General features: G+C 40.4%; 2 protein-coding genes and 2 non-coding genes across 5 annotated transcripts in view; 1 reads left to right on the top strand and 3 right to left on the bottom strand.

The window, feature by feature from the left end:
* The window catches only part of Sf3b3 (splicing factor 3b subunit 3), a 46,018-nt gene extending 30,342 nt beyond the window's left edge, over window positions 1-15,676 (bottom strand). Inside the window, exons 1-8 of the mRNA XM_004842883.3 lie at window positions 15,532-15,676; window positions 13,094-13,233; window positions 9,633-9,959; window positions 8,415-8,587; window positions 7,530-7,671; window positions 4,232-4,344; window positions 3,229-3,366; window positions 2,221-2,324 (exon numbers count right to left, since the gene is read on the bottom strand). Coding sequence (XP_004842940.1) covers window positions 2,221-2,324; window positions 3,229-3,366; window positions 4,232-4,344; window positions 7,530-7,671; window positions 8,415-8,587; window positions 9,633-9,959; window positions 13,094-13,163 — 1,067 coding nt within the window. The 5' untranslated portion in view covers window positions 13,164-13,233; window positions 15,532-15,676. The remainder of the gene's footprint in view (window positions 1-2,220; window positions 2,325-3,228; window positions 3,367-4,231; window positions 4,345-7,529; window positions 7,672-8,414; window positions 8,588-9,632; window positions 9,960-13,093; window positions 13,234-15,531) is intronic.
* LOC147830614 (small nucleolar RNA SNORD111) lies at window positions 3,552-3,638 on the bottom strand. Its single transcript, XR_015449706.1, has one exon. It is a non-coding gene; the product is annotated as a small nucleolar RNA SNORD111 (small nucleolar RNA).
* Window positions 9,137-9,214, bottom strand: LOC147830613 (small nucleolar RNA SNORD111). The gene has a single exon (XR_015449712.1). It is a non-coding gene; the product is annotated as a small nucleolar RNA SNORD111 (small nucleolar RNA).
* Window positions 15,677-15,834: 158 nt separating the features above from the next.
* Window positions 15,835-25,723, top strand: part of Cog4 (component of oligomeric golgi complex 4) — a 31,854-nt gene continuing 21,965 nt past the window's right edge. Inside the window, exons 1-4 of one of the 2 annotated variants that reach the window (XM_004842882.4) lie at window positions 15,835-16,065; window positions 17,893-17,975; window positions 19,193-19,307; window positions 23,251-23,425. In XM_004842882.4, coding sequence (XP_004842939.1) covers window positions 15,907-16,065; window positions 17,893-17,975; window positions 19,193-19,307; window positions 23,251-23,425 — 532 coding nt within the window. In that variant the 5' untranslated portion in view covers window positions 15,835-15,906. The remainder of the gene's footprint in view (window positions 16,066-17,892; window positions 17,976-19,192; window positions 19,308-23,250; window positions 23,426-25,723) is intronic. The other variant, XM_004842881.4, reaches the window with a different exon arrangement.

Here is a 25,723-nt window from a genome sequence, read left to right as displayed (position 1 = left end):
CACATCTATAAGGGTCTAGCATTGAGAATAAAGAACTTTTATAACCTGAAAAGTCAATTAAAAAATAGGCAAAGTGCCTCATAAGCGCAAGGTCCCGAGTTCAATCCCTGGTACCAAAAAAAAAAAAAAAGGCAAAGGATTTTAATAGAATTCATCAAATATAAACAAATGGCCAATTAGCAAATGAAGACACTCAATATCAATGATAAGGAAAATGTAAATCAAACTGCAATGAGATACACTGCTACTTCATACCTACAATGACTATAATTTTTTTTTGAGGCAGGCCCTCATTACGTAGTTCAGGTTGGTCTCCCAAGTGCTGGGATTACAGGCATGTGCCTGAAAATAATTTTATTTCATTTTCTAATAATTTTTAAAAGTGGAAAATAAGTGTTGCCAAGGATATGGAGAAACAGGAAGCCTCATACATTGCTCCTGGGAATGTAAAATGATAAAGCTGGTAAGGAAGTTTGATGGTTCCTCAAAGTTACATGCAGAATTACCACTTGATCCAGCAATTCCACTCCTAGGAATATACATCAAAGAATGCTCCAAAAAAGGGGCTATGGATGTAGCTCAGTGGGGGAGTGCTTGCCCAGCATCAACAAGGTCCCTGACCTCCATCCGCAGCACCACATAAATAAGTAAATGAATGCATGTACCTCTACTGAGCATTTACAAACTTTTGTCATCATTCTTTTTTTTTGGACCGGGGATCGAACTCTGGACCTTCTTGCACTTTAGAGGCAGGCGCCAAAACCACTGAGCTAAATCCCTGGCCCTGTCATTATTCTTTTTTTTTTTTTCTTTTGGTACCGGGGATCGAACTCAGGTCCTTGCGCTTGTAGGGCAGGCGGCGGAACCACTGAGCTAAATCCCCAGCCCTTATTATTCTTTAAGTATCAGAGTATGACAACTATTTACACAGCGTTTACATTCTACTAAGTATTACAAGTAGCCCAGAGATGATTTAAAGGACACAGGAGGATTGCACAGGTTATGTGTAAGGGACCTGCGCAGCCTCAGATTCTAGCATCCTTGAGGGGAGGGATGTCCTGGAACCAACTCCCCATGGACACCAAGGGACACTTAGACAAACCAGAAAAAGAAGATATACAACAAAGTGCACACTAGGCAAAGGAGAAATAAAGAAACAGTAAGAAGACACTGTGTGAGAGTAAAAGGCATAGCAAGAATGAGAAAACTGGAGAAAAGGCAGAAATAGCATAGAATCTTAGACATCTTAACTACAAGGAAATGGAATGTAAGACTGGTAAAATGGTTTGCATATACTCTGGCAGATACACACAAGACTACGTTATTTTACTTCATGTAATTTGGAGCCTTGGACATCGGCTTTAAATTGAGGCTAGAATTCAGATTCTCCCGTCTTGCAATTAAAAGTCATTAAAGATTCTAACAGGGATAGAAGACATCATTTCATCAGCTTTGTGTCTTGTCTGATGAGATAATTCTAAAGGCCAAATTTTGCAGGAAAGGTTAATGAAATAAGGAAACGAATTACTATAACACCACTAAAACAGAGAAGTCAAAGTAGAACTCAGCATTTAACTGAAGGTGTTAAAGGACAAAAAAATTGAGATTTTACATTTCAGCTGCCAGAATTGACCCTGCTGGTCATTAACAGAAATACTGAGGTTGGGAGGACTGGTGATATGGGTGGGCGGGTAATAATCTTCAGCTTTAGCTCTATACAAGGGTTTGTGGAAATCTCTTTGGTAGTATGTACTTCAATAATACTGAATGAAATGGCCAGGTAAGATTTAAATTCAAATGGCGTTTTTTGCAAACATCAACAGAGGTTACTGACTGAAGCCACTCAAGTAAAGGAAGCTAACAACGAGAAGAATGTGAAGAAGAAAGAAGAGCAAAACTTGTTTTGAGAAACTCAGGATAGTCATGTGAAAACCTTCCCAGCCTTGAAACCATACCTTCCTCCTGCCAACTTTAAAAGTAACCAGAGTGGGGGCCGGGGATTTAGCTCAGTGGTTTCACCGCCTGCTGCACAAGCGCAAGGACCCGAGTTCGATCCCCGGGACCAAAAAAAAAAAAAAAAAGTAACCAGAGTTGGGGCTGGGGATTTAGCTCAGTGTTTCTGCCGCCTGCCTAGCAAGTGCAAGGTGCAGAGTTCGATCCCCGGTACCAAAAAAAAAAAAAGTAACCAGAGTGAATTAGGGTAATAAAAGGAGTACTCACTGGTTTCCAAATTCTGATGCTACAAAAAGGAAGCCTGTCTTAAGTACACACATGGCAGCAGCAACAGGCACAGTATCAAAATACTTCAGGCGAATCTCAGTTACCTGTAGGGAAAAGAAGATTCTAGTGTACAGGCAAGCGAGGCCTGGCCAGGGAAGCCCAATATTACATGAAATAGCATAAGCCCAGTAGTAAATAAAGTACAGAACTCATTATCTAAACCAGGAGTGAACAAACTGCAGCTCACAGGCCAGACATGCCCATCTGTTTACACTATTGGTGGCTAGTTTTTGCGGAAATGGCAGAGTCTACAAGTTGAATCAGACTATATGGCCCACAAAAGCTGGAAATATTTACAAAACAAGTTTGCCAATTCTTGATCTAAACAACTCTCTAAGAAACTGCCCAATTATTCAGAATTCCTGCATAGGATAAAAGAAGTAACAAACCACTCATATTACCAGTTTTCAGCAGACACGAAACTCTTATTCATACCAACTGTAGCCAACTGAAAATAATGGCTTCGGTGACACAGTCCAGTGTCACTGTATACAAGATTACTAGACTAAGTCTCTGTTAACCAGAGTAGGAAAACCTGTATTTATATACAAGCCCAGGTAACCACTTTTTTTGGCATTCTACATTTCCAATTTTTAATTTGTAAACCTAAAGTATATATAAACACATTTGTAAAAAGGTTGTTTAATTATACATAAACGTAGAAATTATATACAAATTTCTTGGGTGTTATATTAGCAGTGTGACTATGTAAAAAAAAAATTCTTGTTTTGAGGAGGCACATCGTAAATGTCATGACACCTGCAACTTATGTTCAAATGATTTAGCCCAGAAAAAAGTGCAGCTATGGTGGTTACAAGTCTAACTCAGTGGTACTACACTTGCCAAATAACAGGCAAGGTCCTGGGTAGAAACTTTTATCAAACTAGGTAACAACAAATGGTTGGTTTTTCCCTTTTCATTTTCCTCTTCCATCCATGGTCCACTTACCATATCTTCATCTGTCTCTAAAGTGATCTTAAAGATATCTCCCTGCTCAGTTTGAGCCAAAAAGAAGAACATCGACTTGGTTTTATGGGTGGCAGAGCAGACAAAAATCATTCCTCTTTCAGGGTCATCCAGGTCATTCTAGCAAAGTCAAATACAATCAACATCTTAGAAATAGGTGTTTATTTTTGAAATTCAATACTTCATCAATAAACTGTACAGGCCACCTGAGGCCCAAGACAGACTAGCCTGCTAACCAAAAACACTTGTCTACTATAAATATAATAACTCTTGGGTAACTAAGAAATGGCCATAATTCCACTCTACAGCCTGATCAGATCGATAAGGCAAAAACCATCTCCAGACAAAACTGTCAGAGAAGAGACATGAAATTTAGTCATCATTTCAGGCTATGAATAAAACACTCACATCTATGACACGACCATCCATCAATGGATGTCCAAACCATTCATCACTAGGGCTATTCTACACCAACTTCCTTGATTCTTAGAAGGCATTCTCTAGCTAAGATTTTGGGTTCAACGTGGACATGGTGGTGCACACCTATTAGCCCAGCACTCAGCAGGCTGAGGCAGGAGGATCACCATGAGTTCAAGGCCAGCCTGGGGTACAGAGTGAGTTCAAGACCAGTCTGAAGGAATGAGGGAGACCCTGTCTCAAAAAAACCAAAAAAAAGGGCCAGGGATTTAGCTCAGTGGCGCCACACTTGCCTGGCAAGCACAGGGCCCTGAGTTTGATCCCTGGTACCAAAAAAAAGCCAGTCTGAACTACACAGAGATCTCATCTCAAAAAAACTAAAACTTAGTAAGAGACTGCATTGCAATTACAAAAGTTCAAATCATTTCACAAATACAAGTATCTCTCTTCTGGGCCAGGGATTTAGCTCCGCTGCCTGCCCTGCAAGCACCAAGGACCCAAGTTCGATACCTGGTACCAAAAAAACAAAACAAAACAAATATCTCTCTTCTTACGGCAAAGACCTTACCCGCCTTCTAGGAATTGGACACCGGATATCTGGCTGGTCACCAAAGTTCTTATAGGTGATATAGTTTTCAGAGCAGATCAGCACTCCACTTGGACCATCTGACCCTCCTGGAACTGTCAGAGAAAACAAAATTCAGCAGTGACTTGACACACTAATGAATTACTTTCACTCTCTGGTCCTTCTCTTTCAACACTTGAAGGCAGTTGTCTGCAGCTGAGAAATATTCCAGTGTTTCTTATCCATGCTAAATATGGAATATAGTTTGTATTTATATGGAAGATATTTAGCATCAATAATACATCTTAATTTTTATATCCAAACCAGAACTCAGTGCTCATACCTATAATCTAATCATCTACCAGACAAGGACATCCCATATGTACTTTAAAAATATAGTAGATTAGGGCCGGGGATTTAGCTCAGTGGTTTCAGCGCCTGCCTCGCAAGCACAAGGTCCTGAGTTCAATCCCCGGCACCGCCCCCCCCAAAAAATAGTGGATTCATAAGCAAACTTAAGTGGCCTCCTAAACCTATTCGACCTCCTGGATACTCCACCTGAGAATGGCATCAATGAACCGATCATATCAGAAATATGAGTATCATCCTTGAATTCTCTTCTTTCCCACAGCCCCACTAATTCCTTCTTGTGTTTGGCTCTCATGGTGCCAAAAATTTTAGTGACAGAGCCTCTGCATCAGGCTCCTAGCTTATGGTCTTTTTTTTTTCTAGCTTATAGTCTAAATGCCATCACTCCACTCATCAAATGTGAGCAGTAACCTTTATGAATGAAGTGTCCACCTCTATCAGGTAATTATTACTCTGCTTAAAGTCTTTCAGCAACCAACCAGGTATGGTGGTGCATGCTTGTAATCCCAGAATTCAGGAGACTGAAGCAGGAGGACTGCTGAGAGTTTAAGGCCACCCTGAGTACATCGTGAGTTCAAGGCCAACCTGAACTACATCAGGAGACCTTGTCTCAAAAAACTGAAAAAAGGGCTGGGGATTTAGCTCAGTCATTTCGCCGCCTGCTGTGCAGATGCAAGGACCGGAGTTTGATCCCCGGTACCAAAAACAAAACAAACAAACAAAAAACTAAAAAAAGAGTCAGGAACTACCATTTACCACTATTCTTCTTCCAGCCCTTTAATAATACAACTGCAATGAACTTTCCATTCTTTGAAGGACTCAAACTTTCTTTACTTCGGCCTTTGCATAGGCTGCAACAAATATTCCCTCACATAGCACTTCTTCAGAAAGCTTTCTCTAACATATTCCTTCCTATGCTATCCACTCTATGTTATCAAGGCATCTGGCACAGTACCTGGCAATTTTTTTGAATTACTTCTCGGTATTGACCACTGGACTCAACCTGCACAAAGGGAGGTATCGCATTTAATTTTTCATCACTGTAGTCCCAGGACCTAGTAGGCTGACCTGGCATGTACTGATTACAGAAATTCAATAAAAAGTTGTTGAACGGAACTGGGAGTATAACTCATTGGTACAGTACTTGTCTGGTGTGCCTGAGGCTCTAGATTCAATACCCAGCATAGGCCAGGTGGATTGGTGCATGCCCGTTATCCCAGCACTTGGGAGCCTGAGGCACAAGGATCGCCTCAGACCAGCCTGAACTACATAGTGAGACCCTCTCTCAAAATGCACCCCCATTACTGAATGAACAAAGTCCTTGTAAGTGAAAGGTGTGGTAGTATGTTACAGCAAGTGATAAGATGTATAATCTATTTTCCAATATTCATCTGCTTAACAGTCTCTAAGAGTTAATGCTTAACACAAGTGCTGTCTCAGCAGGCGCACTGGCACAACTCTGTCATCAGTTACTTGGGTGGCTGAGACAGCAGGATTCAAGTTTGGGGCCGGCCTGGACAACTTATCAACACTCTATCTCAAAATAAAATAAAAAGGGCTAGTGGTAGGGCTGGGGATTTTGCTCAGTTCCGCTGTCTGCCTCGCAAGCACAAGGTCCCGAGTTCGATCCTTGGTACCAAAAAAAAAAAAAAAGGCTAGTGATATGGGGCATGGGAACGGACACCTGCAATCCCAGCACTCAGGAGGCTGAGGCAAGGAGGATCACCATGAGTTTGAGGCCAGCCTGAATAACATAGCGAGACCTTATCTCCAAAAAAAAAAAAAAAGCTGGGAGTATAACTCAGTAAAGTACTTGCCCAGGAGGTATGAGGCTTCTGGGCTCAATCCTCAGTACTGGGGGGTAAAAAGTCCTCTTATTTTCCAAAATCCTGTCTCAACAATAGACATACTTCACTTTGGACAACTCAAGTGCAATTAATCCAAATCAGAAAGTACTAGATCACTATCTTCCCCAAGCCTGTTGAAATAGAAGATCTTTAGCCTTTTAATATGACGAATTAAGACTTGTAAAGTGGTAGTTTTATTCTTTAGTTTTTATTATTTTTCTATCCTTAAGAGAAATTTATTTTTTAAAGGAATATATAACCTTAACAAGATACTAAAAGTTCCCTAAATATCACGGACCTTAAATCTTTTGGACAGAACTTTGACTACTGCTCCAATTTCTTTAATAGATTTTGGTCTAGAGCCAGGGATTTTAGCTCAGTGGCACCCCACCTGCCTGGTAAGTGCAAGGTCCTGAGTTCGATTCTCAGTGCCAAAAATATATATATATATTTTGGTCTACTCAGGATTTTTTTTTTTCTGGTACCGGGATTGAACTTGGGACCTTGCACTTTCGAGACAGGTGCTGGAACCACTGAGCTAAATCCCCAGCCTCTTAATTTATTTTTGGATCAATTTTGTTAGTGGTTTTCAAAATACTATTTCCCCTAAGTTTTCTGATTCACAGTCAAATTAATAGAACTAACAAGAATCTATATTCTAAGCTAACTGCTCTCTGTATCCTCTTTCCTATTCTGTTTTTTTTGGTACCGGGGATCAAACTTGGGACCTTGCGCTTTCAAGGCACGCAGTGGAACCACTGAGCTAAATCCCTGGCCCCTCTTTCCCATTCTTATTAGGATGTGAGTTACTGGGCCACGGATTTAACTCAGTGGTTCTACCGCCTGTCTTGAAAGCGTAAGGCCCCGAGTTCGATCCCTGGTACCAAAAAAAAAAAAATGTGTTACTAAGAAACTATATACTCTGTCCATATAACACTATCATTCTACCACATGAACTCTTAAAACATAGACAAAGTACTCAGGTTTACTATAAAGAGGTTAATTTCCAAACCCTATTAAATAAAACCTATTAAATTTGGACATAATGAACCAGGTAAAAGAGAAGAATTCTGCAATAAGAGTACCTGTAATTAGGAAGTTGCCATGTTCCTCCAAAGGTTCACTGTATTTTCGGACCACATGATTTAAACCAAGGTCTAGCTCATAGAAAGTAAGTGTCTGCTGGGTATTAGCTGCTGCTTCCCCTGTTGGATCATTGTCTGCTTCCTATAGGGTCGGGTAGTACAGTGGCACAAAGACTAATCAGTACCATTAAAAAAAAAGAACTTTTAGATCTAAAGGACATAAGGAATCCTCCATTTTACAATGAGTAAACAAAGGCCCATAGATGCCAAATGGTTTAACAAAGTTCACACTACTATATAATGCCAGAGCTAGAAAAGGGATACAAATCTCCAAATCATGGACCCAGAGAGCTGCTACTAGATGATACTGTCTTCTATTCAAGGCAAAGAACGCTCTGTTTTTCACTGCCTCTCTCAGAAAAAATTCCTAAACATAGCTGTACCTTTTCTATACAACCATTCCCAACAAATACTTTGGTCAATATGTGGAGTGATTAAAACAAAAGGGTACTAAATGGTCCAGTGATGGCAAACCTAGGTCAGCACCACGCCTGCCTTGTAAGCACAAAGTCCCGAGTTCGATCCCCAGTACAAAAAAAAAGGATGTTAATGTATTAGTTGTTTTTTCTAAATTAAAACCTCAGTATTCAGGTTTAATTTCAGTGCTGGCACTTTGCGATAAGTAAGTGGGTTTTGGGTTGGAGTTTAGGCACTCATCTCTAAAAGGTTTGCCGTCACTGACATAGTCAATCAGTTCAGTTCTGAGACATTCCAAAGGATTTCAGGAAGGCATTTGGAATATGGAAGGTATCTGTGCACAGAACAGATAAAAGATCCTCATAGTGGAACAATTTTAGGGAAACATAGAGATGATTGGTCCATTACCTCATAATCCATTTCCAGACAAGCAAACATTGGATTTTCAAATCCCACATCTACTCCAACCACATGATATACTAAAGTGTTCGCTTTGTGGGCTTCCAAGGGAGATGAAATGGTAAGTCGGGCTGCAGCATCTCTGTTCAAGATATACACCAATTTCTGTTTCTCAATAGCACCTAGATTAAAAGAGACAAGACACACCAGATTTCCAAATGAGAAGATAGACATACAGAACAGCTAGACTCAAATCATGACTTTTTTTTTTTGGTATCAGGGATCAAACTCAGGTCCTTGCGCTTGTGAGGCTCATGGCAGAACCACTGAGCTAAATCCCTGGCCCTATGACTATTTTTAAAAGATTATTATTAGAATAAAGAGCCAGCACTAACTCTACAGATTTAACAACTGAGGATTCTGCACCCTATTGTTAGTAAACAATACCATCATTTCAGACCCATCCTTCCCAATAGGAATCTTTTCATAACACACTAACTCCCCCAAAATTTTTACTGTGCTCTCGGATTTAAGGACGTTGGAAAAAAACATAATAAAACTGTTAGCTTTAGCATCAGGCATGGTGGTACCGGTCTCTAATCCCAGCACTCTGGAGGCTGAGACAGGAGGATTGCCACAAGTTAGAGGTCAGTCTAGGCTATATGGTGAATTACTCATTGAATTAAGAGCTAAGAGTTAGTATTTTATGACTACTCAGAGTTGCCCTCTAGAGGCCTGATCAGATACACAGAATTTTCTTCAAAATTTATCAGAGAAGAGACATGAATGTGAATCATCACTTCAGGCTAATGAAAGCAACTATATTCACTGTCCAGTAACATAAAATCTTTTCATTACAGTCTTTGACACAGATAAAGACACTGAAAAACAACTATTGCCAACAAGGTGAGAAGTGAAATAGGTACCTTAAGATCTTCCCTACTGTTTTAAAAGGAATTACAACTTTTAAAAATGGAAATTTATTGATTATCTTTTTGGTACGGGGAATAGAACTCAGGACCTTGTGCTTGCCAGGCAGGTGCTATGCTGCTGAGCTATATCCCTGGCCAAAAATGGCAACTTTAAACCAGAGTAAATCTAAATATAAATCCCAAACTTTACTGATGTAAGTGATACACTGGTGCACTGCCAAGATCACAGAATTGTTATCCCCACTTAAAATAACCAGAGATTCATTCAATAGAACTGGAAAAGAAAGTCACTTACTAATCATAACAGCTCGTCCTTTGGGATCCACAGCTAAGAACTGGCCAGGAACAATGCGGCGGCATCCACTTTTGCCAAAAGTTTCTTGATGAATTTTCTCAAACATATTCTTAGATGGCTGGTATTCCAAGATAACAATCCGACCTGAGTCACTGCCGACTACAATGTAGTCTTTGGTGCCACCTGTCAGCCTAAAGGCCATGAGTGACCGGATAACACCAAATACTTCCACAGTAAGGAGGGTATGTACTTTGCCAGTGTTAGGGTCTGGACGAAGTAGCTCCAAGATCTTTCCACGGGAAACAACAATTTCTTGTTGTTTGGTTCCTACATAAACAAAAAATAAAGATCACAAACAACCACAACCCATCCAAAAAATAACAGATCAAATGCCACTGAATGGATGTATAATTACATAAGTTGGGGGCTCAGTATTTAATTTTATTCTTTTTGAAAAAGTACTTTTCCCAGAATTGAAGTTATCTAACAAAAAGTGGTATTAAAGAACACTTTTTAAAAAGGGTCACAAGCTGGGCATGGTGACACATGCCTGCAATCCCAGCACTTGGGAGGCTGAGGCAGGAGGATCTCAACAAGTTCAATACCAGCATAGGTTACCTAGTGAATTCAAGAGCAGCCTGAGAAACACATCAAAATCCTGGCTCAAAAAAACCAAAAAAAAAAGAGGAGGTCACAAAGTTATTTTTTTCCCACAAAGTTATTTTTAATTTTTATTTTTCTAAGATTTGTCATCAATCTGTACAATTAACTGTCTATAAATGGTATTAACGTACAGCCACCCTTCAGTATCCATGAGAAATAGTTCCAGGACACTCTCAGATACCAAATTTCTGTAGATGATCAGGTCCCTTATATAAAATGCATAGTATTTCCTTCCATATAACTTATACACATTCTCCTGTATTTTTTTTTCAGTACTGGGGATCAAAACCCTGGACCTTACATTTGCAAGTCTCCTGTATACTTTAAATCACCTTAAATCACCAGAGCCAGGAAGGGTGGCTTGCCCCCATAGTCCCAGCTACTTAGAAGGCTAAGGCAAGAGCCCAGGAGTTCCCATAAACCTGAGGAACATAGTAAGACCCTGTCTCTTGATTTTGTTGCTGTTGGTTATTTTTACAGTGATGGGGATCAAACCTAAGGCTTCACCCATTATCAGGCAAGCATTTTACCACTGAGCCACATCCCCAGCCTCAGACCCTGTCTCTTAAAACAATCTTTCCAAATATCATCTCTAGATTATTTATGATACCTAACAATGTAAATGCTCTGGATGTAGTTGTCACACTGTATTACTTAGGGAATAATGACAAGAAGCTTGTAGAAATTCAGTGCAATTTTTTTCCTGAATATTTTTGCTCTGTGGTTGGTTGAATTCACAAATCTGGAACCCCTGGGCCCAGAATTTATGGACACAAAGGCCAACAGAATAATACTTAACAATTTCATAATTAAAACCTTCCAGGGGCTGGGGATTTAGCTCAGTGGTTCCGCTGCCTGCCTCGAAACCATAAGATCCCAAGTTCGATCCCAGGTATCAAAAAAAAAAAAAAAAAACAACCTTCCACAGGCACTCTCTCTAGTCCATCTTGAAGGGCACTAAGAAATCATTATAATGTATTAACTTTCTATGTAATTCCATATAGTGTCTCAAAAAGCTTTTAAAGCTGTCAATTAATATATACTTGGTTGCCGGGTGTGGTGGCACATGCCTGTAATCCCAGCACTCGGGAGGTTGAGGCAGGAGGATCTCTGCAAGTTCAAGGCCAGCCTGGTCAACATAGTGAGTTCATGGCCAGCCTGAACTACAAAGGGAGACCCTGCCTCAAAAAACAAAAACAAAAACAAAAACAAACAAATATATATAAATATATACTGTTATTTCTAAACCCACTATAGTTCACTTTTATAAATCAAATCAACACCTCCAAACACATAATAGCCAACTTTGTCCCCAACTCTCCATGCCTGTTATAATTCTACCAGGATGAGTTGACATTAACTGTTCAAAATAAGTCTGTCCTTCCACAAACTCCCTCTCCAGGCTCAAATAACCTGTTGTCAAATACAGTTACTTTCTCTGCCACCCAGGCTAGAAAACTATACACTTCACTTTCTTATTCATGCATATAAATAATTTCTTTTAAAAAGGGTAACAAAGAGCTGGGGTTATAGCTCAGTGGTAGAGCACTTGCCTAGCAGGCATGAGGGCCTGGGTTCAATCCTCCATACTACAAATAAATAAATAAATAGATAGAATAACAAAAAACATCCAAGTGAACCCCTCAGAAGCACAGTAAGAGCTATTAACAAGATCAGAGAAAATAATGCTAACATGAAAGGTGAATTCTGTAGATTGGCTTCTGCTCAAGAACCATACAAGATCGCTTCTCGGCCTTTTGGCTAAGATCAAGTGAAGAACTATACAAGAGGTGTTACAACTGGAACGTCAACAAAACTGTCATGAATTGCCTAATTACTGGGGAGATTAACTTAACTCACAAATGTTCGATCTACAATGGAAAGAAAAGATTTTATTTTACACACAGTAGTACCTCTTCTTTTGTAAAGCTCTACTGCTTAATATTTCTTAATCTGATAAGCAAAATTTCACAAATCTGGCTTTAATTCTTCTTTCCAAAAGTAGCCCCCACCACTGCAATATGAGAATGTACCAATTCCCCAATGACTCTAATTACCATACATCCAAACATATACTAGCAAAAAAAGAAAAAATTACCCGCCCACCTCGCTCATTTTTCGTGGCATAATGTAGCTAGTGACAAACAGCAGCAAATGGCATTTCTATACAAGCAGCAACCCCTATCTAAATTTTATCTTTCTTTCTTACAGAGAAGTCCTATTACCTTTTCAAGCACCAACCCAAGGTCCAACTTTCCTTTTGAAAAAAATAACTACTCTCCCTGATAACCTGACAAATACGTTCATACATTCTTCTTTCCAGACTTAAAAGTCAAATTCAGCATCAAGGGTTGCGATTTTACACATCTTGTTATGCAACACAGCAATATACAGACAACCTGGCACCAACAAAAGAGCCAAGAAATATACATATATATACCTCTGATAAGAATCATTACACACTATGGAGGGCAGGGAGGGGAAGCGAAAAAAATTAAGATGTGTTATGTACACACATCATCTCCCCACAATGAATAGTCATTATGCACTGCAAACATGTAATAAAATTTTTTTTTTAATTTTTAAGTTACAATTAAAAAAAAATCATTACACACTGCAAGCTAAGAAATGCATCTGTAATTAGGTAACTGAAAATACAGCTCAATTTAACAATTCAAAGGTTACAAGCCAGATTTAAGTTGTTTTCTTATACATGGAAAATATTTCCTCCACAAGAGATAAGCAACAGTATATATTCATTTATTTTGATTTAAAAAGACAGTAGCTAGAGAACTCACCAGAGAAGTTGCCATGAATGGCAAAGCTGATACCAGTGGCTCGCTGCAAGGTCAAGTTGTACAGGAACATGACGACAGCAAAACTGAGTCCCTCAGTATTCCAGGTCTTGGTTATACCAACAAGATCAAATCAAAGCAAGCTAAGGACACAAAAAAGTGAAAATTAGCTGAGCAATTGTCATTTTTACAGAAATTTTTATATAGGGAAGCCTGGTTAAAGGAAGCAGACCCAATACAGTAAGGGCTATTGAAGATTACCACACATATACTTACTGGTAAGAATACTTTCTATATACAGTACCAGGAACCACACTATCTGCTTTTTCTGTTTGGTTGGGGTTTTTTTTTTTGGTATCAGGGATCAAGAACTCAGGTCCCTGCACTTGCGAGGCAGGCAGAGGAACCTCTGAGCTAAATCCCCGGCCCATGTTTTTTCTTTTTTGAGTCGATCTCATCAAGTAGTTCAGGTTGGCCTTGAACTCACAGTAATCCTCCTGCCCCAGCCTCACGAGTGCTGTGATTACAGGCTGTGCTACCATGCCCAGCTTCTGCTTTGCTTCTAATTTCACAAAAATCTTATGTGTGTAGTTTTATACTCATTTTATAGATAAGAAAACTGAAGCCTGGAAATTAATTAAATCACTTAGTTGGGTAGGGTGGTGTACATCTGTAATCCCACCACTCTAAGAGGCTGAGGTAGGAAGAAATCAAGTTTGAGACCAGCCTGGGCAATAGCAAGACCCTGTCTCAAAAACTTTTTTAAAAGGACTGGGGACGTATGTAGTTTAGTGTGAAGGCCCTGGGTTTGATCTTCAGTACCACCTTCCAGAAAAAGGTCACTTGCCTAATATCTTACAGCAAATGGTGATATTTATATTTTTTTAAATCAAAAAAACTATGTAGGTCTATGTTTATACATCTACATGGTTCAGAATTCAAAACCACAGCAAAAACTGCAAACCATTCCTTAGCCACCCAATTCCTCCTGGGGGCATCAATTTTGCCAAATTACATTGTATCTATCCATGCTTTGTAATATATATGTACATATAAAAACATTTTATCTTTCTTTAACCAAATGTTAGGTACCATAATTTATACACTCACACTATACTGCAACTTATTTTTAATTTACCTTCAGATAGCAATTAAACAAAAGGCTTTCTTGCTTTTATAGCTGCAGAGTATTCCAATTTATGGGTATATTATAATTCAGTTAGCCAATACTCTACTAATGAATATTCAGTTTGTTTCCAATCTCTTGCTATTATAAACAATGCTGCAAAGAAAATACCTTACATGTAGGTCACTTATATATGTATGAGTTTATCTCTAAGATTAATTCCTATAAATAGAATTGGTGGATTGAGGTAGTCATACATATGAAATGTGTTCTGGTTTTTTGAGACAGTGTCTCACTAGGTAGTTCAGGACAACCTTGAACTCAATGAACTTGCTATGTAGCCCATGCTGGCCTTGAATTTTGCTTCTCCCACCTCAACCTCTTTGAGTGCTAGGATTATAGGTATGTACCTCAATGCCCTGTGATGTGAGTTCCTGTTCCCTCATAACCCAACTTTAGTATTGGGGATTGAACTCAGGTGTTTTTCTTTCACTGTAATTGAAGGGAAGAACTTGGGCTATTTTTCCATGTTTTAACTAACGGTTTCCACTACAAACCTAGGGATTCATTTTCCACAAACCTAAGTGGATCCAGGTTCTCCACCCACACTTTTATCATGAGTAATGGAGGAAGGTGCACTCTGGAGGAAGATCAGTCCGTAATAAAGAACTGTGTACTGGGAAACATTAACAGTTAAAACTTGGTAGGCTTGTAATACAACTTCCCCCCACCTCTACGACAGTAACGATACTATCAGGAGTTTGTGCGACTGCTCACTCCCCCCTTCTCCCTGTTCCAAGGTAGCATCATCGCATTCTGACTCCGAAGCTTTCTAGATAGGTATCATGCTCATTTTGTACAAGGGAAAACTGACATTCAGAAAATGAAACAAGTTAATTACCAAACCACAAACTGAAACCAGAGTTCTGGCTCCAACGACTGTTTCTGTTATTTATACTTTTTAAGTCTTTCCACCTTCCCGTTAGGTATCATTTACTGTTTTCTCCGGCAGATGTCGTTCCCGCTCGTTTTCATATCTACCTCCTGGGTCCCACAGGCCCTAGGGCCTAAAAAATAAGGCACTTTTTATAAGCCTTATTTTGAGCCAAGACTCCTTCCCACTCTGTGGACAGACCAGGAAAAGTCACCAAAAGCCGTTTTCGCTCCCATGCATTCCCCCAAACGTCCTTGTGCTCTATCCGAAACACTGAGGCCTAAAGTGCCGCGGAGACTCCCGCCAAAGTGTCGGAGACCCTCGTACGTGGCCACTCTCAACTTTCCCAAGGCCAGAGAAGTCGTAACGCTACTTGCTTACCTTACAGCGGGAAGGATGCCGTAGATATCCGATGGATCCTCAATACTTCGAAACCTAAACCACCACCAACGCTAATCGGCCGGCATCCGCCATTAGCCCTCTAGACAGGGGCCTTCCGATACCGCGCGACCGGAAAAAGGTACCCAACCCGCGCCTGAAGAATATATGTATAAAATTTTGAATGCTTCCGTCAGCATTTAAAATTATTTTAAAATACTACATTATCCTAACTTTACAGAATGATAGAAATTAATATTTTTTTTAAAGTAGTTTTAAAAACGAGTTAGTTGGGCGCTACAGTGGACAGCCCCAAAGTCCGGGAGCGCCAACGGGGACGAAATGCCACAGACCGGGAAGTGACGAACGGAGACCAAGATGGGGGACCTCGAGTCATCTCAGAAGTTATCGGGGGTCTCTCGCCCAGCAGAGGGGGTGGGAGGAGGCAGCTGCACCGAAATCTCTACCGAGCTCATTCGTTCCCTGACAGAGCTGCAGGAGCTGGAAGCTGTGTACGAACGGCTCTGCGGCGAGGAGGTGGGGGACTGAGCCTCTTTTTTCCAAGAAGATGCAGGGTCATTGGGCATAGGAGCTGTCCCTCTTGGGAAATCCAGGCTGTGGGAAACTCTCTCCTTACTGGGGGAAATAAAGCAGCATCTACCAAAGAAGCTTCAGCGTAGACAGCTATTTGGGGAGGCCTGTCTACTCTGTTCTGTCAGATGCCCTCAAGCTTGTATTCCCTGAGCGATCCGCACCCTCTTTCCCCCAAACCCCACACTGATTTCCCTGGTTCATAGTCACTGTAGTGTTTACCCGCTCGAGTAAAATTAGACTGAGAATATGTGGCAACCGCTTGGTTCTCAAAATAAGTGCACTGGCCTAGAAATTGAAAATTATGAAACACCGATATCTCATTTAGGCGAGAAATCATTGCAAATGAACTGGAATTTTAAGACTTCCTCTTGTAGGAAATGATTTGGGAGTGTAACTTTACCGTTTCGGTTAAATTTCAGTGTGTAGCTTTGTAGACAGTTGATTGTGAGTGAGTGTGGCTGTGGGTGTGGGTGTTGGGGTCGCCTTGGGGAAATTTGGGTCCTAGTGCTCAGCCTTTCAAGTAACTGGGGTTGCAGCCTCATCATTTCTGGCTAGGAATTTTAAGATTCAGGAATAACTGTCTAGTCTTGGAAAAGTCACCTCATCTCTTGTACCTCTGATGTTCTGTGAAATGAGGGGCAGGACCTAACCTAAGATTTCTTTCAATTGATGATGTCCTACCTTCTATTTCTTCACTTTTCTGTGGCAACCTGATGTTGTCAATTCACTTTCAAATGTCTTTTGGGTTCCTTGCCGGTCAGAAGAAAAAGACCTAAGCTCTAATCTAAAAGTTTAGCATCTGTTTTTTCCAAACCAAACTTTTAAGTAAGGTTGAGCACAAATCCGCCTCGAGGAGGGGTCTTTTGTATTTTTAAATATTTTCAAATATTAAATTCTATCAATTCTAGCAGTTTCTGATGCTTTTTTCAACAACATGTGTTTGAAAATTTAGTGTTCCTGACATAACATTCTTAGCCTTGCACTCAATGTGTCAATCAGTACTTTGGAGGCAAGACATGTTGGCACAGGGTCCTATAATCCCAGCCCTCAGGAGGATCATCGGGAGTTTGAGGCTAGCCTAGACTACATAGTGAGACCCTATCTCAAACACATACACACACACACACACACACACACACACACACACACCCCTTTGGAGGAAAAATTAAGAAAATCTCATAGATGCAACAGTGTTGTTTCTGTGTTTTTAGTTGATGACTGCCAAGGAAACTTTCCCTCTGGGTACTGTTTTCATAAAAATGTATAGTTAAACTTATATTCTGTTAAGCACTTTGTATATTGTCTGATTCCCTCAGTCCTATAGAGTATGTTTTGTTATCCTTATTTTACAGAGAAACTGAAGCGTAAGAGTACATAAACTAAGTTAGCACAGTAAGTAGCTTAACTGATATAGAATTGTATTTATTCCCTGACTATGAACCAAGAAAAGTTTTTGTTGTTGTGACTGCCACTTTGTAAATTTCATTTATTTACTCACTGTATTTAAATCTTATCTGTATGAGATACTGTGCTACTGATAGTGAATAGAAGTTTATTTCCTCCTATTATAGTGCTCATCTGCTAGATAGAATAAGGTATACACAAGGTAATGATCATTATGCAATGTATAAGTGAACCATTTAAGTCTAAGGGGAGCATAGTGGAAGAAAAGGAATTTGAAATATTGCCTTTCAACTAAGTGGTTGTGTTAGATAACTTTCAAGTTTCCTTCTTACCGTTCTGATGACAAGATGTTTCCCTGTGTTTCAGAAAGTGGTGGAAAGAGAGCTAGATGCTCTTTTGGAACAACAAAACACCATTGAAAGTAAGATGGTCACTCTCCACCGAATGGGGTGAGTCTGTGCATCACAGCACAAGCTGTTGTAAATTCCAAAAGCATCCATTGGATAAGTTATTATTTTTCTTTTCTGTTATAAAATGCCAGTTAGCTTTGAAATAAAGAGGCATATTTCCTCAAGGTAAAGTGAACACCTAATGGTGTGTAGTTCAGTGATTATCGAAGAGTCTTTGAAACTTATTAGAAATGCAATTCTGGGGTCCCAGCCTAAATGTACTGAATCAGAAACCCTAGGAATGGAGCCCAGGAATATGTATTTTAACAAACCACCCTGTTGGTTGATACTGATGCATAGCTCAAATTTGAAAACCACTGCTTTTATTGATTTTGTATATTTGCTAATCATACAAGTGGCTCTTTGCCAGGTGTGGTGGCATGCACCATAATCCTAGCTACTCTGGAGGCTGAGGCAGAAGAGGACCACAAGATTAAGGCCAGCCTGAGAAACTTAATGAGATCTTGCCTCAAAAGAGAAAAGGCAAAGGAGCTGGAGATTTTAGCTCATTGGTACCGCCGCCTACCTCACAAGTGGCGCAAGGTCCTGAGTTCAATCCCCTGTACCAAAAAAAAAGCGGGGGGGGGGGGGAGGGCGGAGAAAAGGCAAAAAAGAAAGGCTGGGCATGTAACAGAGTGGTAAAGTGCTTGCCCAGCATCCACAAGGTCTTGGGTTCAATCCCTAGTGCACCCCTCAAAGTTTCTCAGCATCCTCTTAGGTGGTTGATTAGTAGTTTTTAGGCTCACTTAGCAATTGGAAGAATCTATTTTCTAGTTCTTCGGCTATCTATTTAGAGTGACTAATAGTTTCAGAACTTAATCTTTTAGCCAAGTATCTTAAAATATAAATTAAAAGGGTCAGGGATATAGCTTAGCATTCCCTAAGTTTCATCTCTTGTTATGTAAAAAAAAGAGAGAGAGAGAAAGACATTTTTTTTTTTTGGTACCAGGGATCGAACTTGGGTCCTTGTGCTTTCGAGGCAGGTGGCAGAACCACTGAGCTAAATTCCTGGCCCTTAATTTTTTTCATTAAGTATGTCTTGAGCTCACAATAAAAAACTCCCTAGAGAAGGCTGTGTGTAGAGTGAACTGAGCTGAGTTGAGAAGAAGTACAAAAGAAGTGTAAGATACAGTCTGCATCTACAAAAAATGTTTCCATTTTTTACTCCTACCTTCTGGCCCCATGGATATATATGTGCTAACAATGTATGTCTCCAGGCCCAATCTGCAGTTGATTGAGGGAGATGCAAAGCAGCTGGCTGGAATGATCACCTTCACCTGCAACCTAGCTGAGAATGTGTCCAGCAAAGTCCGTCAGCTTGACTTGGCCAAGGTAATCCCATTGTGCTTTTGATGTCTGATTTAATAGAGCTCAGGAAAGCTGCCATCTGGAGGTTAGAGAAGGACCATCCAATAGAAATCTAATGAAATACCAGAATCAAATAAAGATATCACATGAAAAATTCAGACCAATTGCTCTTCTGCATGTAGATATAAAAATTCTCAACAAAATAAAGGAGCAAATCCAGCAACATATAAAAAGGATTCTAGGGCTGGGGATTTAGCTCAGTGGTTCCAGCGTCTGCCTCAAAAGCACAAGGTCCCGAGTTCGATCCCTAGTACCAAAAAGAAAAAAAAAAAGGATTCTAGAGCTGGGTGTGATAATGCACACCTGTAATCTCAGCACCCAGGAGGCTAAGACAGGAGGATCACTGCAAGTTTGAGGCCAGCCTCAGCTACATAGTGAGTTGAAGGCCAGCCTGAACTACCTAGCGAGGCCTTCTCTCAAAAAAAAGAGAGGATTCTGATGCTAGTACTCCAAAATATAAAAAAGAATTATAAAGTTGGGTACAGTACCACATCCATGTAATCCCAGCTACTTGGGCAGTTGAAGCAGAATGATTAAAAGTTTAAGATCAGCCTAAGCAAGTCAGCAAGACCCTGTCTCAAAATAAAAAACAGCTGGGCATGATAGCACATGTCTATAATCCAAGCACTCTGGGAGGTTGAGGCAGAATAATAACAAGTTTGAGCCCAGCTTCAACAATGTAGTGACTTAGCAAGACCCTGTCTCAAAATTTAGAAAAAGGAGGACAGGGGTTGGTCGGTATCTGCAAAGGCCCTGAGTTCACTTGCCAGTACCACTAAGTAAATAAATACAACATACATACGTCAAACAGAAAAAAAGACTGGAGATGTAGTTCAGTGGTAGAGTGTTTGACCTGTGTGCATATAGCCTCGGGTTCAGTCCCTAGGACTGAAGAAGAGCAAAAGAAGATTATGGGACCAAATGGGATTTATCCTAGAAATGCAAGGTTAAATATCTGAAAATGAATTATTGTAACACTATCAATAAAGTACAAAAGCCACAGGATCCTTTTATAGATTTAAAGTATTTGTCAGAATTCAGTGGGCCAGGGATGTAGCTCAGTGGCACAGTGCGTTCCTGGCAAGCATGAGTTTAATCCCCGGTACAAAAAAACCAAAACAATGGGAGGCTGAGGCAGGAAGATCATTGCCAGTGCAAGGCCAGCCTGAACTACATAATGAGACCTTGTCTCCAAACAAAAAAAAAAAATTGCTGGGGATGGTGGCACAGGCCTGTAATCCCAGTACTTGGGAGACTGAGGCAGGAGGATCACCATGAGTTTGAGGCCACCCTAGGCTACATAGTGAGTTCAAGGTCAGTCTGAACTACATAGGGAGACCCTGTCTCAAAAACCAAAACAAAAGGGCCGGGGATTTAGCTCAGTGGTTCCAGTGCCTACCTCAAAAACACAAGGTCCTGAGTTCGATCCCCAGTACCAAAAAAACCCAAAACAAACAAAAAAAACCCAAAACAAAAAACTTAACAAATTTGTAACAGAAGGGAACATTCTCAGCCTGATGAATCCCAACCATGAAAATCCCATCACTAACAATATCCTGGTGATAGAAAGAATTCCCCCCCTTTCCCCCATGAAAAGGAACAAGCCAAAGACTGCTATATCCCTTCTAGCTAAGGCAATTAGATAAGAAAATGAATGAGTGATCCATATTGGAAAAGAGGAAATTTAATATGAACCTACATAATTATAAATTTTCTTGTAACCATTCTTTTTTTTTTTTTTGGTACCAGGGATCGAACTCGGAACCTTGTGCTTGTGAGCCAGGCAGCAGAACCACTGAGTGAAATCCCCGGCCCTATCTTCTTTTTTTTTTCTGTTTTTGAGACAGGGTCTTGCTTTGTAGTTCAGGCTATCCTGGAGCTCACTATGTAGCCCAAGCTGGCCTCGAAGGCATAGCGTTCCTCCTGCCTCAGCCTCCCAAGTGCTGTGATTACAAGCATGCGCCACCATGCCCAGCTACCTTCTTTATTTTTGTACTTAGTCTTTTATTTTGTTGTATATTTTACACATACACATCTTAATTGGACTAACCACATTTCAAGTGTCCATAAGGTTAGTGGCTATCACAGTAGATAGAACAGGGCTGGGGATTTACCTCAGTAGTTCTGCTGCCTGCCTTGCAAGCACAAGGTCCTGAGTTCAATCCCCAGTACAAAAAAAAAAAAAAAAACAGATAGAACAGGGTCTGAGTTCTTCTAGTCTAGTGGTGGTGAACCTGTGGCACAGGTGCCACAGCTGGCTGCTTGTTATCACTGAAAACTCTAAGAGGTTTGCCATCACTGTCCTAGTCCATCACAGCCTCAGTTAGCCCCTCCCTGTGAAATAGATAACTTTCTGATCTATTAGTTCAGAAACTGCAAAAAATAGCTTTACCACAAAACACTATTTTAGGGAATGGGAAAGGAAATGTTACCAGGACCTCTGTCGTGGGTCCTGGCCTCCTGTGAGCCACCACAGCACAAGGCCGAATTCAAGAACAGGTAGAAACCAGACTTAGCATGGAGAAGCTGAGTCTTGGGTCCTGAGCAGTGCTGCTGATGTCAGCAAAGACAAAGGCCCCCAAGCACATCCAGTATTTATTGAATACAATCATGGGAAGGAATAGGGAGCAGGGTGTGCTTTGAAGGCATCTAGCAAAATACTGCCGAACACCAGCATGATGGCGCCAGGCAGGGCTGTTAGGGAGGAAGCACTGTTTATCTAGCTTGGATGGAACAAACTGGTACTGAGACCTGGTGCAATTATTATGCAACCCACCGGGTCAGTGAGAAGCCATGATTCGGGGGAAAGGGTTTTAATTGGGGTCACGCTGACCTCAGCTGCATGTAACTCAGCAGAGCCCTGCCACTTCATAGACCAGGGCCTAGGTTTCTGTGGCAGCCATTGAGGGAGGGGCTATGCTTGCCCAGTCCACCATCTGACACGCCCATTTGAGTCACATAGGGCTTCGGTCTGACACCTGAAATAAAACAATTGCCAAATTATGGAAAGCAAAAAGCATATGCCACTCATAGCCTGCTAGTACTGGGCAGGGATGTTTGCTACACATTGTGGTCCCCAACTCACATATGAAAGGGTTGGTTTGTTTTTTTAGTGCTTATTCTAAAAGAAAAATACCTTCCGGACTTTTTTTTGTTTGGTTTGGGCTCACTATGGGTCTCACTATGTAGTTCAGGCTGGCCTCAAACTCACTGTGTATCTTAGGCTGTCTCAAACTCACAGCAATCCTCCTGCCTCAGCCTCCAGAGTACTGGGGGTTACAGGTGTGTACCATCACGCCCAACTTCACACTTTATTACAGTACTTGATTTACAATGTCATGTTCCCAGAGTATCAGATACATTCTGATTCAACTATAAATTTTAACAAAATAAGCCAGCTATAAATATGGATTATCTCCATACCTCCTTCCATTAAAATGAATTATTTCACTACATTAATAAAATCATGTAGCCAGGTGTGGTAACACCTGTAATCCCCAGCACTCTAGAAGGCTGAGGCAGGAGGATCACAAAGGACTGTGGATGCAGCTCAGAAGTTTATGGGTTCAATCCCCAGTACCACAAAATAAAATCCATATGATACCTTTTAATAGTCTTGATATCATCAGTAAGAGTTCTGTGAGTGGTAATAATGGTTCATGAGTTTGCCAGTTAAAGCTGAAAAGGACTTGTGGTTAACCAGATTCAGCTCTTGACTCACCCTACCTTCTGGAGAGGTTTCAATTTTTTTGTTGTTTTTTTAGTTTTTTGCTTTCCAGTACCAGGGATTGAACTCAGGACCTTATGCTTTTGAGGCAGGCGCAGTGCCACTGAGCTAAATCCCCAGCCCTAGAGAGGTGTTTTTGAAAGAAAGGACATTGTTTCTAAGCACAAAATCTTTTTGCAGAACCGTCTCTATCAGGCCATCCAAAGGGCTGATGACATCTTGGACCTGAAGTTCTGCATGGATGGGGTTCGGAGTGCGCTGAGGAGTGAAGATTATGAGCAGGCCGCAGCCCACATTCATCGCTACCTGTGCCTAGACAAGTCAGTCATCGAGCTCAGCCGACAGGGCCAGGAAGGTTGGCATGCGAGACTGTCAGTTTCTAGTTGAGAGACAAGCATCTGTAATCTAAAAGAGGAAAACTAAACCCAGGGAACAGCATGTGTTGTTGGAAGTTTCTTATCTGCTAGTAGGCTCTATATCAGTCCCCTACCATCCCAGGGAAGATGTTGTTATTTCCATTTTATGGAAAAGGAAACTGAATCTGTATCAGTTACTGCTTCTTGGACCAGTAGATTCTTTGCAATTCAACATGTTCCTACTTTTGAAGTGAAATTCTTGGCCTGATATTCTGGGCCTCTCATAATTGATTCACCCTGTCTTTCTTTTGGTACCAGGGATTGAACTCAGGTGCTTCTGCTTTCGAGGCAGGCGGCAGAACCACTGAGCTAAATCCGAAGGCTCTACTCACCCTGTCTTTCTAGAAGCAGTCACTCATACACCCACTCATTGCACAAATACTTGTTGTGTTCTTTATATCAGAACACATACTACTTGCAATATTCTGCAAATACTTTTTTCATATTTCTGCTTTTGTTCCTTTCCTTATGTCATTCTCTTCTCTTGGAATGTGTGTTCCTCCTACTCAGGTATCAAACTCCTGCCCATCTTTGAGAGATGGGATGTCATTTTCCCTAGCAAGCTTTTTTTTTTTTTTTGGTACCGGGGATCAAACTCAGGTGCTTGCGCTTGCACAGCAGGTAACAAAACCACTGAGCTAAATCCCCAGCCCCCCCCCCTTTTTAATGTACAACTTTATTACCAGTCACTGAACACACACATACACAAAAATTAAAATTATTCAAAGAAAAGCAATGCAAGGGAAAAAACTATAGTAGTATTCAAATACAATAGAACTCAACCAAAGCAAAACTGAAAAGTACTTAAACATTTTTCCATATAATTTAAAAAAATATCTCAAGCATTACCAAGACATCAAAGGATGTGATTCGTTTTAGAAAGATTTTCAAAACTAATATTGAACAAATAGTGGTCTGGAAAAAAATTCTAATTAGCTAGTAGACTCCACATAGGCCAAATTTTTTTAAATTTAAATTTCAATATAGTCATGTGACATGTGATGGAAATACAATCTAAAAAATATGTTATTAGGCAGTTTCATCCGTGTGTATCGTAACATACCACACAGAGTGCCAGCTTCTAAGTGCAAACTGAGAAGGTATACATCCATCATCTGTGATGGCCCCTTGATATTATTCAAATATGCAGTTAAACACAGGATACATGAGGCTACCACTGACATAGCAGCACACTGTTTTACAGTAAACTCTTTTATAAAAGTAGTATTATGCTCTAAAGGATGAAAAGCACAGCATGTTATGATAAGTACCTAAAACAGTAACAGTCATTTATCACACTGTCGAGTACTGTGTACTGTACATTGTTGTATGTGCTTCTTCTGGAAACACACCCTTCTCTCCTTTGATCTCAGTGACTCTTCCTTCCCAACCCACGAATGAGCTCCAGCCTAGTCTCTATCTACATCTCTTACTATAGTTTTAAACACAATCTATATATGGATTTTTTCCAGATTCCAGCCTGTAACTCTGATCTCTCCCCTTCCCCTCCTGCCACCCCTACCCCTTTGAACCTTTTCTTACTATTTTAAATTATCAGTTATTCATTTTAATCATTTTAATCCTTAATTACACTTTCAGTTTCTCACACTAGAGAAACTATTCGGTATTTACACATGTGTGTTCTATTTATTTCACTTAAGAGGATGACCTCAATATGCATCCATTTAGCTATAAATGTCTCTAGTTTCTCGTTCTTTATGGCTGAGTAGTACTCCATTTTATTAAAAAAACACATCTTCTTTATCCAGTTTCCAGTTGATGGGCACTTGGGCTGTTTCCAAGTTTTAGCTATTACAAACTGTGCCACTATAAACATGGGTGCACATATATCACTGTAGTATGATTCTTTTTAATTCTTTTGCGAAGATACCAAGCAGAAGGATAGATGGATCAAATGGGACCTCTAAGCCTAGTTGTTTGAGATATCTCCATACTGATTTCCACAGTGGTTGCACCAGTCTGCACTCCCACCAACAATGGAGAAGGGATCTTTTCTCCCCACACCCCTGCCAGCATGTTATTGGTTGATTTCTTGATAACAGCCATTCTTTCTGGGGTGAGGTGAATCTCAGTGTTGTTTACATCTGCATCTCTCGAATAACCAATGATGTTGAACATTTTTTCATTTATTTATTTGCTGCTTTTACTTCTTTGAGAAATGTCTGTTCATTTCAGATGCCCATTTTTGAATTGGGTCTTTGAATTTGGGGGCTCTG

This window comes from Heterocephalus glaber, unplaced genomic scaffold, assembly GCF_053883595.1.
Source record: "Heterocephalus glaber isolate CG9 unplaced genomic scaffold, H.glaber_assembly_v1.0 deba00000071, whole genome shotgun sequence".
Classification (NCBI taxonomy): Eukaryota; Metazoa; Chordata; class Mammalia; order Rodentia; family Bathyergidae; genus Heterocephalus; species Heterocephalus glaber.
The sequence above is the reverse complement of the archived record's forward strand: the minus strand, read 5'-3'. Positions and strand labels throughout refer to the sequence as shown.